Below are 12,620 nucleotides of genomic sequence, written 5' to 3'. Positions count from 1 at the left end.
AAAATCACGAATATCTGGTTGCTGCGCAAGTAGCACAGAAATTTCCGACCACATGCATAAAAACATCAAAAAATTTTGCAGTTATTTTGTGAGTCGGGCGATTAGAGGAAAAACTTAAGATAAGATCTTAAGTAAATTAACCATAACAAACTTCATATGACTTCAAAAATTGAAACACAGCCATCAGCTAATTGGAAAATAGTCAATGAACGCAAAAAAAATCACCAAGACCCATATAGGAGTCTGCATCGCGTTCATCGACTCTCGGTAAAACGAAAAAAACTCATTGCCAGGTAAACGCTAAAAGAAGCCTCTCAAGCTAACTTTTCACAGCTAATACTAAAATAATTTCATATTATAACACCTATAATTGCCTAAAAATTAGCCAAAACAGCTCTATTAGACTAAAAAGCAAAAAAAATTAACTGGTTTTTCTCGGTACTAGCAAAAAAATTTTCAATTTATAAATGTCAATCGATTCAGGGCTAAAAGAGCTTTACTATGATATAGCACTTAACCGTTCTATAACTATTTGTGGTACCTGCTTTTGCATAGATAATCTGACCAACAGAAAAATATAAAATAGTCAAGGATCACAAGGAAACAAATGAAAAAAAAACGTTCAAATTTCAAAGTAAAAAATTTATGAACTAAAATCTCTTAATTTCTAGTTCAATTTATGTTTGACAAGTTTTTTATAAAATTATCCCAATTTGAGAAAACTGAATAAATAAGTAAAATTTTTATTTAGCTGGGAAATCTGATAATTAAATTCCAGTTTCGAAACCAGAAGTCGATCACGGTTTTCCTTTACACTTTCGCTGTTTTATAGTCGAGCTTGCCTTCCTTTTACCAAAGGAAATGAACTGAACCAGAAAGAAAATCAAATAGCGAAACATCAAGTTTGAGCGTGAACTAATTTTATGACTTTTCCCGAAAAGTCGCAAAAAGCGTTCATCGATTCAAAAACCAAAACACACCCGACGACAAAGTTCATCGCCACTTAGTGGCCATAACAACAAAGAATAAATAATAACGGTAAACCACGGATATTACCGCCTACATAGTTTTGGTTGTGTCTTGCACAGTCTAAGCCCTGCGAAGAAACAAGATCCAATTCAAGCTTCGCAAAGAACTAATATACTGAACTAAATAAAAAAACCCTTTTCCCGGCACTTTTTTATTGTTCCGACTTTCGCTACGAAATTAACAGAAAATTTGTGCTCGGGGTGCTTTTTTTCTCCAGAAAAACTTCCGATTTTTTAACTAGCCAATTTTTACGAAATTTTTTTTTTAAATAAAATTCAAAAGTTATTGTTGTCCTGAGCTTGGATTTAAAACGATATTTCACCTGTGATCATTTTTCGTAAAACTATGGGGATTTCAAGATTGCCATTTCGGCCAATTTGTAAGAATTAACCCACGATATACTTCGCGCTAGTAACGCATAAGCCGAGATTTAATCCGTCTTAGATTTCATTCCAAATTGGTTGAAGGAAGCTTGCTTGCCATAATTGATTTGTTACTAGGAGCGAAACCTATCATATGGCGTGTGGGGATGACTTTCACAAAAATCTCAAATTTAAAAATATAGCCAATCGAAGATTGGAAAACAGTAATCAACAGTAGTAAGCAGAAAAAAAAACGTTGTTGAAAAAATCTCGTCGAATTTCAAAGAAAGGATAGATGCCCTTTAAACTTTGATTTTTTAGAACAATTAATGACTGTCGCTTTTATGATAATACTAACCCAGTTTGAGAAAACTGGACCAACGGGTAAAATTCTTATTCCGCAGGAAATCTTAAAATCAAATTCCACTTTGAAAACTAGAAAGCGTTCACGTTTTTTCACGCCATTTCCAGGTTTGTATTCGGAGTGCTATTTACGCCACTTTCAGAAGATGAATTTCAATTGAACTCAAAACGTGCACGAATACCGAAGTGCATTTATAAATGCATCAATATGTACGAACTCACATCTGTAGTTATTAGAGACTTTGATACACATTCTAAGGCTTTTTCCTAAAAACAAAAATCAACAAGACCTATATAAGTCTTCATTACGTGCATTACTCTTTAAATATCGCTTTAATTTATTACTCTTATTTTTTTCATGTTATAAATGCTCCATAGACCTCAAAACAGGCAGTAATAACATTCAGGGCATCGCCCTGATACGAGCTGTCTCGTTTTTTTAAAAAATATATATTAGCCCTATCTTCAACAACTACTCTGATCTGAATTGCTCGTAAATTTAGAGCAACAGAAAAACAGCAAGATGACGAACGCTCCACAAAATATAGTAAGACGAAGAAAATCATTTAAAAACCGATTTTCCTGGGCTTCAATTTCTTTCTATTATAGAAAAAAGCTATACGCCATCCAAATTGCGCTATAAAATGGTGTATCCAAAAGCGAAAAGATGGAAGTTTCGTATAAAAGGAATAAGTAGTTACATTTCTTTTTTAATTACATTCCTAATTAAATTTCATGTATATCCAACTGACGTGTGAAATGCCGAAACGATCACCAGCAGTAACAAATCGATAGACTCCACTTAGACAAAAATGGGCCGATCGACAAGGCCAGAAAAATAATTTTTTTAATCGCCTGGCATCTATATTTTCTATGGAAGCTGAGACTTAAAGTCCTCGTTGTAACTACAAATGCTCGGGAACGAGTTTATTCTCGATTGTTATTACACATAAATTCAAAAATCACCGAAAATCATGTGCGTGTATTAAAGTTTGACATAGAGGCGAAGAGGAGCTTCGCATCACAAGCGATACTACAAAAACTGCTTTGCAAGCTAACAGACAGGAAAGAAAAGGAGAGCCACTAAGTCCAAAAAAACTGGAAAATTTTCGAAAAAACCACAAATAAAAAACTTCAAAATGTTGTCTGAATGATGTTATATTTGCAAAAAATACACCCAGAAACACATTCGATGGCGTTTAATGAACATTCAAAAACAATTATCAAGCGAAAATAAAATTGTTGTCATGCAAAAATTTGAACTATAAATTCTATTCTGAATTTTTAAACGTTTTGTGCGATCCGGAGAAAAGCATACAAATGATGGCTCCCTCGAGCGACCCAAAATTAGCTTAATAAGCTAATAAAACATAAGCCGAAATCATTTAGGTCGAAATTTTTCTAAGCGAAAAAAAAACAAAAAAGGAAAATATACGAAGTCAAGGTTAGTAGAATTACAAATTGCAGGAGTAACTGAAAACATAGAAAACAACTACAATGAAAACAGTTACTCGAAATTTTTCTAAGCGAAAAAAAAAACAAAATAGGAAAATATACGAAGTCAAGGTTAGTAGAATTACAAATTGCAGGAGTAACTGAAAACATAGAAAACAACTACAATGAAAACTGCATACGGCAAAAAAATCTAATATGTGGCAATTAAGCCGACAAAACATAAGCAGACAAATAATCATCCGACAATTTTTTTGAAACGGATTATTTCACGTCTGCAAAAAAAAAGCAGGTCCAGGTCAGATTCGAACCCAGAACCTTTGCCGTCCCACGCGTTTTCGCTACCTGCAGACTAAGTGTACCGAAGACGCAAAGAAACTTATTGTGAGCCAAGGTACCAAGTGATTCTGTTAAACAAGTTGTTAACCCGAAAAAAGTCCATATTCCGATTTGGTAACGCTTGCAACCTTAAGAATAAATGAGACGTCCGTCCCCATATGTAGCGTACCTGTGGTATGAGAAGAGGGTGTCCCTGTTGACGTAGTAGAGGGAGCACTTCTCTGGCAGGGGACATCCGGCACTCACCCTCAACACACTGTCACTCTCCAGACACAACAGACCATTCAGCCATGACTCCACACAGTCCCCACTCTGGTATCTGCAACAGGGTCAGTCATTATATCTCGTCCACAAATAAACGATCAGATCAGAAACAAAACACTAGAAAACCGGTATTTTTGTCCACCAACTTCATACAGAACAGGATATCAACAAGGTCTTGGATATTTGAGGTTATCTTTCAATGCAATTTTATTGATTACCCTACCCGCAAATAGAAGCTGTTGACAAATTAGAACAAAAAAATTAAAGGGAACTCAACAAAAATCTAGAATTAAGGTATATTCGACAGCCAAATTATAATAGGCAAATTGGACAAGTTTTTGTCGAAAAATAAATTAAAAAAAATTAAAACATTCAAAAATTTGTTAGTTCCCAAAATGGCGCTCAAAAACTAACTTTGAAGAAACCCAAGATTTCACGGCTTAATTTGGGCATAAATAAAATTTTCTTCCTATTGTAATCTGTTCGCTCGCTTTGTTTGCTCGAATTTAGACTTAAAATTAGTACTGCAAATCAGTTTTGCTCGACACTGGGACAGTTTTTGAAAATTTTTACATTCGTTCGAATCACGACTGGAAAAGCTTTAATTTAATATATCAAGACTCATTTTGATCATTATCTGTGGTACCAAATTTTGCGCGGAAAAAAACTATAACAGCCGAATACAAAATTCATCCCAATTTTCAATTGTCAGAACAAAAGCAAAAAATGATCACTTAGTAAAAAAAACCTAACTTCAGAGGATGGCCGCATTTCAGGGCCTACTTTAATGCATTTTTTAATGCGCTGAAAAGTAAGCCCTTCGCATCCTATGCTGTCAGCAAAAAAAAAGTTATGACATCTTATTGAGCACATTTTACCTCAAACTCAAAAAAAACACAGGCTAAAGAAATAAATAGCCAACTGACAGTTAGAAAAGACAGTTAGAAAAAGAGCAACACCAGGAAACACTACAAACAAAATTGACTTAAAAATTAAAAAAAAACTTTTAGCTTTCAAATTTCAACGAAAAAAAATATATGCCTTAAAGCTCTTTGAATTTTAAGATCAATTTACCCAATTTGAATCAGGAACTGGATCAGGAGGTTAATTTTTAATTCCACTTGGAAAACTGAATATTAAAATCTACTTTCAAAACTAGAAGTCAGTCACGTTTCTCGTCACCTTTCCACTTTTGTTGTTCGATAGTGAAGTTTGTCTTCCTTTTACACAGCTGTAAATTTGTATCTTCTCAACCACGAGCGCGAAAACGGCAAAAATTCAGCAGCTTTAAAATGTACGAAACTCAAATTTTGTATGTATTACTTTTGAATGTAATTAACTAAAGGCAACCGCATAACTTTGTATGCAGAAAATTAGAATGTATTAAACCAAATTGCGTATAAATTATGCAATTTCGAAAATCTTGCGAAGTATATCGAGTTGGAAAATTTCTGAAATTGGATTTAAGTTATTATACTGCAGTATAAAACAAATAGCTTTTTGAGTTTCAACTGAAATAAGAAAGCATCAATTGTTTTAACTTATTACTTATCAAAAGTCAAAGCACAAAAAATCAGAATGAGAACAAATTTTATAAAATTTTCCAAAGAAAAACTTCAAAAAAATCACCAAGACCTATATAAGTGTATTCACTACGTTCATGGCACTCAAAAACTAATTTATCTTTGAACACCTAACAAGTTGAATCAAGTTAGCATCATCCCGATCAAAACAGTTTGGGTAATGTTTGGTACTGAGCTTGAAGTTTTAGCCAATCAGAATCGAGCATTTTACATGCAGCGCTTAGCGAATAGAATTCAAATGATAACTGAATCCTACAGGGTTTTTTTTCGGAACATTTCTTCAGGTAACGAACCTGATGGACTCTTTTAGAGTGAGCTCCGTGAGACTTCTCGAGATGTCATCTGGCGCACTGCCAGACGCCCCACTCTTAGTCACAGTGGAGTGTTGCTGTCTCAACTGTGCAATGAGTTTGAGGGAGAGACTTCTGCCTGTGCCCTCATAGCCACTGATAGTTGAGGAGAGGAAAACAAGGTAGGGTCCGAGGAGGGATCGAACCACTGGCAGAGGGATGGAAGCTGCTTCGTCCACCACTACTAGTTCTGCCTGTCCCAATTGCGAAGCATCTGTGGGCTGAACAAAAAAAAAACAATCACAAGTTTTACAAACCTACTTCAAATAGCAAATTACTCGGACTAGAAGTTAGTGAGAAGGTGATCAGTGCAAATCGAAAAAACAATTTGCCAAAAGCAAAAAATTATGCCAAAAAGTTCGAAAACCTAAAGAATACCCCGTTTCGTAATTTTCATCGAAAATTGCGATTAAAATCACTAATTCGCTTTTTATTAATTCCGAAATCAAAATGACTATAACAGGAAAAAAAAATTTTGTTGCCATCACGTGTCAATTAAAACCTTTCATACATTCCATGAATAACTTACTTTTATATATTGTATGGTCTGCCTGTGCTCCTTGAAGATATTGATGCGAATTATGGCCTTGTTGAAGTTTGGATTTGTACTCTGCACTAAACTATAGTCTGTGTGTTCCTCATACTTCAACACATCGAACCCCTTGTAGATGAACTCAAACAGAGTCCGCACATTCTCTGGACTGGGTGACGTCACAAATATATTCGAGTAGCCAAAATCCACAGCAGCCGCAATGGCCAATCCCAGAGCCGCTGATTTACCACGCCCTCTTGCGGCTGTCAAAGACACAGTATGACGTAATGTTTTGTCACTGATTACATCAACCATCTTCAACAGCGATTCTGCTTGGTCCAGTGTTTTACACACATTAACGAGACTTCCGATTGGCTGTGTTTCGGCTAATTGGGTTTTGACTTCATCAAGTTGTGCCACTGATTCTGATGGCGGTGCTTCTTCTACCTTCTCGATGTTGAGGATAGATCTGTTGGATGCCGGGAGGACATTCAGAGTATCGTCTATGACCAGACAGCTTTCACACGAGGATAAAGATAGAATAAACCTATAAAATAAACCTGATTTACAAACAAAATAAAAAACATGAAAACAAAAGCAACAAAAGCAGCAGCAACAAAAAGGGTACAAACGCATCAAGTTAAGCAAAAAAAATGGGTATTTTTCTGGCGGAGGTAAACGAGCCACGAGACAGTTAGAAAAGAGTCAATGAACGCAACTAAACAGAAAAAAAAGACTGACCGTTTTTTTTTTATAAATCTCAACTTTCGAGTATAGAACAAAAAACTGATGGTCTTAAAGCTTTGTGAATTTCTACAACAATTTTTGATAAACACTTTTGTGATTAAATATTTGTAGACTGGATCAAAAAATAATCTTTCAATTCTGCTGGGAAATTTGAAAATTAAGTCCGGTTTCTAACTATAAGTCGATCACGTTTTTCGTAACGTTTACACTTTTGCTGTTCGATAGTAGAGTTTTTCTTCCGTTTATTAAATGAAATGAACTGAACTTGGAAAGCAATCAAAAACCAAACCGCAAAAAAAAATCATTTTGAGCCTCATCAACTCTTAGCCGGATCAAAGAAACCAACTTCTTCAAATTTTGAAAAATTACTTCAATCTAAAATTAAAACACAGCGGCGATGCTGAGCTTCGAACCACTTGCGATACAAAAGAAGGAAGCGGCTATGTCAAAAAAAATCGAAAATGCCGAAAAAACTAAATCTATCGGAATGAATTAGCCTAGTTTTGAAACAAAAATCTGCCTAGACAATAGAAGATAAAACTAGCATCAAAAGAAAATTAATCAAGCGGTAGAAAGCCGAAAATACCTTAGCAGAAACCCTTTATGCCGAAAAGAAATCAAAAAACGTATCATGTACCCTCGCCCTAAAATCACACACACACACACACAAAAACAAGTTTTTCGCTCGTCGAACGTCGCAAAATGAGGCCACTATGCCGATGAAATCTAGGCCGAATCCAAATAAGTCGGAAAACAAGAAAATGAAAGTTATCAAGTCCCACTCGCCCTCAAAGCACATACATACACAAAACAATCGCTCGTCGAACGATATAACGCGATATGAGGCCACTTAGCTAATATGATATACGCTGAAACCTAACAAGCCGAAAAAAAGAACAAAAAATGAAATTTTAACAAATCGAGTAGGTAAAATTAAAATCAAAATAAAAAGATAAATTCGTATACGACAGATATTTGAAATGCTAACTAACATGCAGAAAAATTTAATTTGTAGCGTTAAATATGTTGCTAACAGAGGCTTTCCGGGAAATTAGTCCATATGAAAAGAGAAGGTCATGTGCCTGAAGTTTTTACGGGAAAAAGTCTCGCACCCGATTGCAATACCCTTGCTTATCGCAAGGGTAAACATCATATTAAACAGTGCTGTTTTAAAAAATCCGGAATAAAATGAAAAAAAAAAAACTTGAAATATAAAAAAGCGTTTTTCTCAAAATGGGTTGAGAAAAGACAAAGAATGATGAGAACTTAAAATACTTAGATTTCTAACCTAAAATATTATGATTTAATATATTTTACAAATTTCTGGGCCAAAATTTCACCCCACAAATGAGTCATTTTAGCTTCTTTCAGTCAATTAAAATTTACGCTAAATCAAAACACTCCAATGGTGAGCAAACAAAGTGAATCGCTTATACAGCTCAACAAAGTTTTAGAAGGATATAACCTCCAACAATTTCCGCAAAACGTTTAAGATTTGTTTTCAAGCGAAGAAACTTTATCGACATTTTGTTATGATTCTGGTTGAAACTTTATCGACATTTTCGAAACTTTAATCGACAATTTTTTAGGTCGACCAAATTGATTTTCCGAGCTCTCACAGTAAAGACTATGTAATCACTGTACAGACCCTATGTCTCCCCAAAATCCGCTGGTGATTTGTACAGATTTCTGGAGGTTATAAACTTCCAAAATTTTGTTGGGCTGCACAAGAGACTGATTTTGATATAGCTGGCTCATCAAATGACTCATTAAATTTAGCGTAAATTGACTAAAACAAGCAAAAATGACCCAATTATTTTAAGATTTTGACCCAGAAATTCGCAAAACAAATTGCACCATAAAAATTCTTGAAAAACTTAATTACCGAAAACAATAGAGTTGCAGATTTTGAACATTGACGCTTAAAGTTGAAAAATCATTCATTTAACTATAAAAAATATTTTACCGCTCGTTGAATCTGCACACGATCTGCGAGTGAGCCTCTGTCCTGTATCTGGCATGCACATCCATGTTCAGTGTGCACAGCTGGTTTAGGGCAGTGACCTCCTGCAACACCAGCACCACCAGTCCCCCTCCCTCCACCGTTTCCACTGTACGCGCCAGCAGATTCGGAGTCAGTGCTTCAAAGTCCTAAATAATAGTGATTGGTCAATCAAGGAAACGATACAAAGGACTATAGACGAGTTTGAAAAAACTTAAAGCGTAACGTACGAGCGGTACAAATTGTTCAACCGAGCGCACGAATCTAACAAAACACTGAAAACATTTCACTCTGTGTCGGCTGCACAAACAGCTAGATCAGAGTAAGGGAAAGTGGAGATCAATTAGTAAGAGATCTATTAATATCTACAATGCGTAATGTAACTTTCCAGGGTACCCTTATAATCCAGGATACCCTTATGAAGCTCTGAAGTATCGAAAAAAAACTATTAAAATTAATCTGAGTAAACAAATTACGCTAGCTTACTAAAAGACGAACTCGAGTAGCAATGGATGAGCAACATCAACGATAAAAACAACAGTAAAAATAAAGGAAGATCCCGCATGGCAAACAGGTACCAGAATCATAACAGACGGTTGAAGAAAAAAAACGAATAACAAACTCTAGATTCAAGAACATGACTAAATGTAGTAATCATGAGCCTTGGAAAAGATGTGGCAGAGGATTTTCGGAAGGGTGTTGGAAAAACCGTCACATCACAAAAAAAATCTGCAATCTGCAAAAAAAATTGCATGAGTCCTCAAAACAGAAGTCGTGGCGTGAAAAAATCGAATGAGATGAAGTCGATGAAAGCCATAGTGCGTATAGATAATCGGATTATCCACATTAAGCTGCACACGGTAAGTCTAAATTATTCTCAATTGGGTAACAGTGATGCAGGTTTAACGCACCAAATTTTATATCGGCAAACAACTCAATCCACCTGCACAGTTATTTAACCAATTATGATTCTAGGAGCACTGAAAACAGATTTAAGATCAGATGGACACGGAAAGTCGAACAAGAAGCATTCTGGCACTGGACTTTAAGGGGCGCATAGACATCTCAACAATTCAGATGACTGCCCCAAGAGAAAAATCGTGGTTTGAAGTGCTACTTTTCGAGCAGTGAAAAAAAAATGAAAAATAAAGTTAACTAGCGTGTAACGCACCTCCAGTGCTTCGAATTTTCAACTACTATAAAGCCGCATATAGTGGAAATAAGATCTGCATCCTTTGAGTGTACTCTAACAGTACCCAATTACAGAATTCATGATTTCAAATTTTTTAAGGTTTTTTGTTCAATTTTTTTTTATTCAAATTTTGAAAAATCAATTTTTTTTAAATCAAAGTTCTTTGAGCAGTTACAAAAATTAAGAAACGTCACATCTCGAAAACATAATGCAATTGAGCAGTCGCATTTAGACGCACAATTTGCAACTGCTGAGAGTACTACAGTAGCCAACTACATACTAAGTTTTCTATTTTCTTTTGAAAAACCATGAAAGAGGTCATATTTCGATAACTACCAAGATTTGTGCAGTCACTTTTGGATGCAAAATTCTCAACCCCTGAGAGTAGTCTGCCAGCCCCCAACTACAGAGTTAGGAATTTCAAATTTAAAAAATAATAATAAAACAAGTTTTCTGAAGTGTCTTATCTGGAAAACTACAAAGATATGAGCAGCCATATTTGGGTGAAGATTCGTACGCTGACAACCCCCAGCTACAGGAATGGGAATTTTAAATTGAAAAAAAAAATAAGTTTTCCGAAATTTTTTTGAAAAAATCACAAAAAACGTCATCACGAAAACTGCAAAGATTTGAGAAGTCATATTTGGAGGTAAAATTCGCAACTCTTAGAAGTACCCACCAGACCCTCACTACAAAAATGAGAACGTCAAATTTTGTGACATTTTTATATCTAAGTGCTTTGACCATTTAGAAAAAAGTAACGTCTTGGAAACTATGAGTATTTGAGCAGTCGCATTTGGACGCAAGATTTCCTTTTTGGAACTCCTGAGAGTACCCTCACAGTACCCAACTACAAGCTTGGCAATTTCAAAAATCATAAAACACGTCATATTTCGAAAACCTCAAGGATTTGAGCAGTCATATTTGGGGGCCATATTTGCAACCCCTGGGAGAACCCTGACAACATCCAATTTTAAAAAGTGAAACAAACAATGAATTCAAACTGAAAAATCGGAAAAACTTCTTAACCATTGCAAAATACGATATAGCTTAAACATGAAAAAATCCTTTCGTTGAACATGCAAAAATAATACGTTGAAAAAACATGAACGTGGCGAAATAGAGTTTGAAACAATCTGGAGATCTACTTGATAGTCAAAAAGAATCAAAAAATCAATTTGTAAGTTGCAAAATTAAGTACCAATTTTAACCCACCCTTTAAAAAGGGAGGAGAATATCGAAGTGCAAGACTAAGTCAAGGGCGGATAAGCTTTGAACGGTGAAAAATAACAAAACTAATAAATGTACACGTGATTGTTTCAATGTGCCTTTTATCATCACGGTGAAAAAAAAAACAAGTAAATAAAATCGACCTAGTACCAAAATTGTGTGATGTGCTAGATAGTTTTAAAAAATTGTGACATCAAAAAAGGAGGGTGTATTGGAAGGGTGTCAGAAAAGGAGCTTAAAATCGATTAACGTATTATTTGTTTTCGAACTGGGAGTTTTTCAAAACTCAAAAAAATGATTAGGACAAACAATTCAGAGGACAGGGTTATACCTAAAAGCTAGACCAATTTAAAGCCAAAACTATTGAAAACATAATCAATGAATCAACGCTATTCCTATAGCTGCGCATTCAACTGATACATTGAGACCGCAGAAAACGCAAGATCAATCAATATGTTGGCGCAATAATCAGGAATCCCAAATAGAAAAAACTACAAAAATCACCATTTGAAGCACATTTAGGAAGCTCGACAAGAAAGAATTGACAATAATGAGAGTTAAGCTCATAAACACAGAGGCGAAGCTGAGCTTCGCATCACTTGCGATACAAATTTGAAAAAAAAATTTAAAAAAATTCAAAAACTCGTTAAAAAAAAGCGGTCTCAAGCAGTTGTGTCACTTCTACGCCAGATGCGCTGGTTGGTTGATTGAATTTGAAATTATAATTTCCATGTGGTAATAAAGCTGAAAATCTCTGATCAGAAACCTTTCATGCCAAAAAAAAATCTAAACTAATTCAAAAAAAATTTATGTCCCTAATCAGATCAGAGCACACGCACGCACACAAACTTTTTTCGATCCCCAAACGACTGAATAAGTGGCCACTAGGTCGATATTAATTAAGCCGAAACTTATTAACCCGATAAAAAGAAAAAATGACAAATCCAGTTGGTAAAATTACAACCAGCATTAAACACAAATTTCGATTCCTCCGGATTTTGAAAATGCTAAAACGCTTAAACCAATTACAGTGACAATTGTTTACAGCAAAAAAAACTATTCTAGATCTGGCAACTAAGCCGACGAAACATAACCAGACAAATAATAGTCCTATTTTTTGAACCGAAATATTTACCGTTAAAAAAAACAAGTCCTAGTCAGATTCGATCTCGACA

At 35.1% G+C, this 12,620-nt stretch overlaps 1 protein-coding gene across 1 annotated transcript in view; it reads right to left on the bottom strand.

Moving 5' to 3' along the window:
• The window catches only part of LOC134845548 (RNA cytidine acetyltransferase-like), a 142,215-nt gene that overhangs the window by 6,012 nt on the left and 123,583 nt on the right, over window positions 1-12,620 (bottom strand). The window contains exons 4-7 of the mRNA XM_063862484.1: window positions 8,988-9,172; window positions 6,272-6,821; window positions 5,686-5,963; window positions 3,715-3,864 (exon numbers count right to left, since the gene is read on the bottom strand). Of these exons, the coding sequence (XP_063718554.1) occupies window positions 3,715-3,864; window positions 5,686-5,963; window positions 6,272-6,821; window positions 8,988-9,172 (1,163 nt within the window). The remainder of the gene's footprint in view (window positions 1-3,714; window positions 3,865-5,685; window positions 5,964-6,271; window positions 6,822-8,987; window positions 9,173-12,620) is intronic.

Source organism: Symsagittifera roscoffensis, chromosome 5 (genome assembly GCF_963678635.1).
Source record: "Symsagittifera roscoffensis chromosome 5, txSymRosc1.1, whole genome shotgun sequence".
Classification (NCBI taxonomy): domain Eukaryota; kingdom Metazoa; phylum Xenacoelomorpha; order Acoela; family Convolutidae; genus Symsagittifera; species Symsagittifera roscoffensis.
Note: the sequence above shows the minus strand (reverse complement) of the source record. Positions and strands in the feature narration are given on the sequence as shown.